This window comes from Chenopodium quinoa, unplaced genomic scaffold (genome assembly GCF_001683475.1).
Source record: "Chenopodium quinoa cultivar QQ74 unplaced genomic scaffold, ASM168347v1, whole genome shotgun sequence".
Lineage (NCBI taxonomy): Eukaryota > Viridiplantae > Streptophyta > Magnoliopsida > Caryophyllales > Amaranthaceae > Chenopodium > Chenopodium quinoa.
In genome coordinates, this window is record NW_018744537.1 from 3,483,914 (window position 1) to 3,485,980 (window position 2,067).

The 2,067-nt window shown below is 37.2% G+C and overlaps 1 protein-coding gene across 1 annotated transcript; it reads left to right on the plus strand.

Annotated features, from left to right (window-relative positions):
* Positions 1 to 747: 747 nt before the first annotated feature.
* Positions 748 to 1,812, plus strand: LOC110698828. Its single transcript, XM_021876345.1, has one exon. The coding sequence runs from the start codon at positions 748 to 750 to the stop codon at positions 1,810 to 1,812; it is 1,065 nt and encodes a 354-aa protein (XP_021732037.1).
* The last annotated feature ends 255 nt before the right edge of the window (positions 1,813 to 2,067 follow it).

Consider the following 2,067-nt stretch of genomic DNA (forward strand, 5'->3'; position numbering starts at 1 on the left):
CCCTCCTAAAATTTCAGCCACTTTTGAAACTTTTCAGTTTTTCATACCAAATTTTTCCCTCCACTTGAATTTTTCATTCAAGGGAGGGTATATAAACATGTTGACAAAATTAAGTGTTCAAAATATTCATACAAACCAAAAGTTCTACCCTAACCAAATTACACCATGTTTTCTTCACAAAAGTCAACACTAAGCTACCCTTCTAAAACTAATTAGTGCAAGGTTAGAAGCAGCATCCTTCATCTTCTAAGGTAAATCTGGTTCAGCTTCAGTACTTCAAAAAAAAAAAAAAACAACCCCCACTTCATCACCAATCCTCAAATCTGTAAGGAACAACACTACAAAAATTATCAAAAATGGCAGAATTTTTCGATGAGGAATTTTTTAGCATTGATCAATTGCTAAATGATGAAGGCAATATGGAAGACAGTGATTCAAGCACCATGGAAGAAACTCACAACATTGATCAAAATGTGTTACATGAAGAAGCAATGCAGCAACCCAAAGGCAAGAAACAACTTACTGTTATGCAAAAAAGAGAGATTGTTGATGCTATTCTAGTGAAGATGGATGGTGAGGATTTGCCACGAGGCTTTTTATCATAGTAAGCAAGGAAGTTCAATGTTCACAGATCAATAATACAAAGATTATTCAAAGACATAAAGAGACAAATGGCCGAAGGGAATGTGATAGATTTCAGAAGCAAGAAGCTTGGCAAAACTAGACCCAAACCACTAGAGTATACAGATGAGTTTCTGTAGTCAGTCCCTTTGTACAAAAGGACAACTGAGAGAAGCTATGGAGCTTCTCTCAATATTTCACCATGTCACCATTCAAAAGTTAAAGAAAAAAGGGAGGCTAAGAACACATACAAGCACAAATCACCCAACCTTGACATCCAACCACAAGATAGTAAGACTAAAATGGATTTTAAGTCATCTGCTGCATGCTGAACAGAATGCTAACCCAAAGTTTGAGGATATGCAGCAAGTCATACCCATAGATGAAAAATGGTTCTACTTGAACCCAGAAACAAGGAGGTTCTACCTGCTGCCAAATGAACCAAATCTATATAGGTGCATGTTCAAAAGATTCAAGGTAAAAGGCATGTTCATGGCAATGATTGGCAAGCCAATTTTTGACACCCATGGACATGTGCTACATGATGGAAAGTATGGAATCTTTCCATTTGTTTATGAGACCATTGCAAAGAAAAAAAGCAAGAACCGAGAAGTTGGAGCTGTGGAAATGAAGGCAACTCAAAATGTAAACAAGGAGGCAATCAAGGCAATGCTTCTCAACAATGTAATTCTAGCAATAAAAAGTAAATGGCCACCCCATCTGTCTAAGGACATATGGATTCAGTGGGATAATGCTAGACCTCATCAAATTCCTAAGGATGAGGAATTCATTGCTGCATGTCAGTCAGATGGGTTCAACATTCAGTTCATTTACCAGCCAGCACAGTCACCTGACTTGAATGTGCTAGATCTTGGCTTGTTCAATGTCATACAGTCCATACAGTACCAATCATTCCCTAAGAACTTGGGGGAACTCGTAGACAGGGTCAAAGAGGCTTATGGCTTGTTTAATCCAGTATTGAACAAGTACAGTTGGATAACACTACAATGTTTCATGGAAGAAATCCTCAATCATCTAGGTGGGAATAATTTTACCCCACCACACAAAGGGAAGAAAAGGTTGGAAAGACCTAGCTTGGTTCAACAAGCTGTTGATTATCTCAACACTTTATTCATATCAATAGGTGAAGGCAATGAAGAGGATGAAGGCATGCAAGTTCATGCAGACTGAACACATCTCAGACACATAAGGAAGGTGACAGTGACATTGCCACACATAACCAATGAAGAGCATGGAAGCAAATGGTAAAATAGTAGGTAGTCTTTTGTGTTTTTAGTTTTACCATTGTTTGAAATTAATTGGTTATGTGTATTTTATTAAAATTCAGGCCATATATTGTAAGGCAGTCTTAACTAGCTTCTTTTGAACATGTAAAACCTTTTGAACAACTAAATGATATCAATTGTGGTTGTTTTATGTACAAGA

What these genes read in the sequence shown, in the direction of transcription:
- LOC110698828 (XM_021876345.1), top strand. Translation starts at nt 748, where the DNA reads ATGAGTTTCTGTAGTCAGTCCCTTTGTACAAAAGGACAACTGAGAGAA.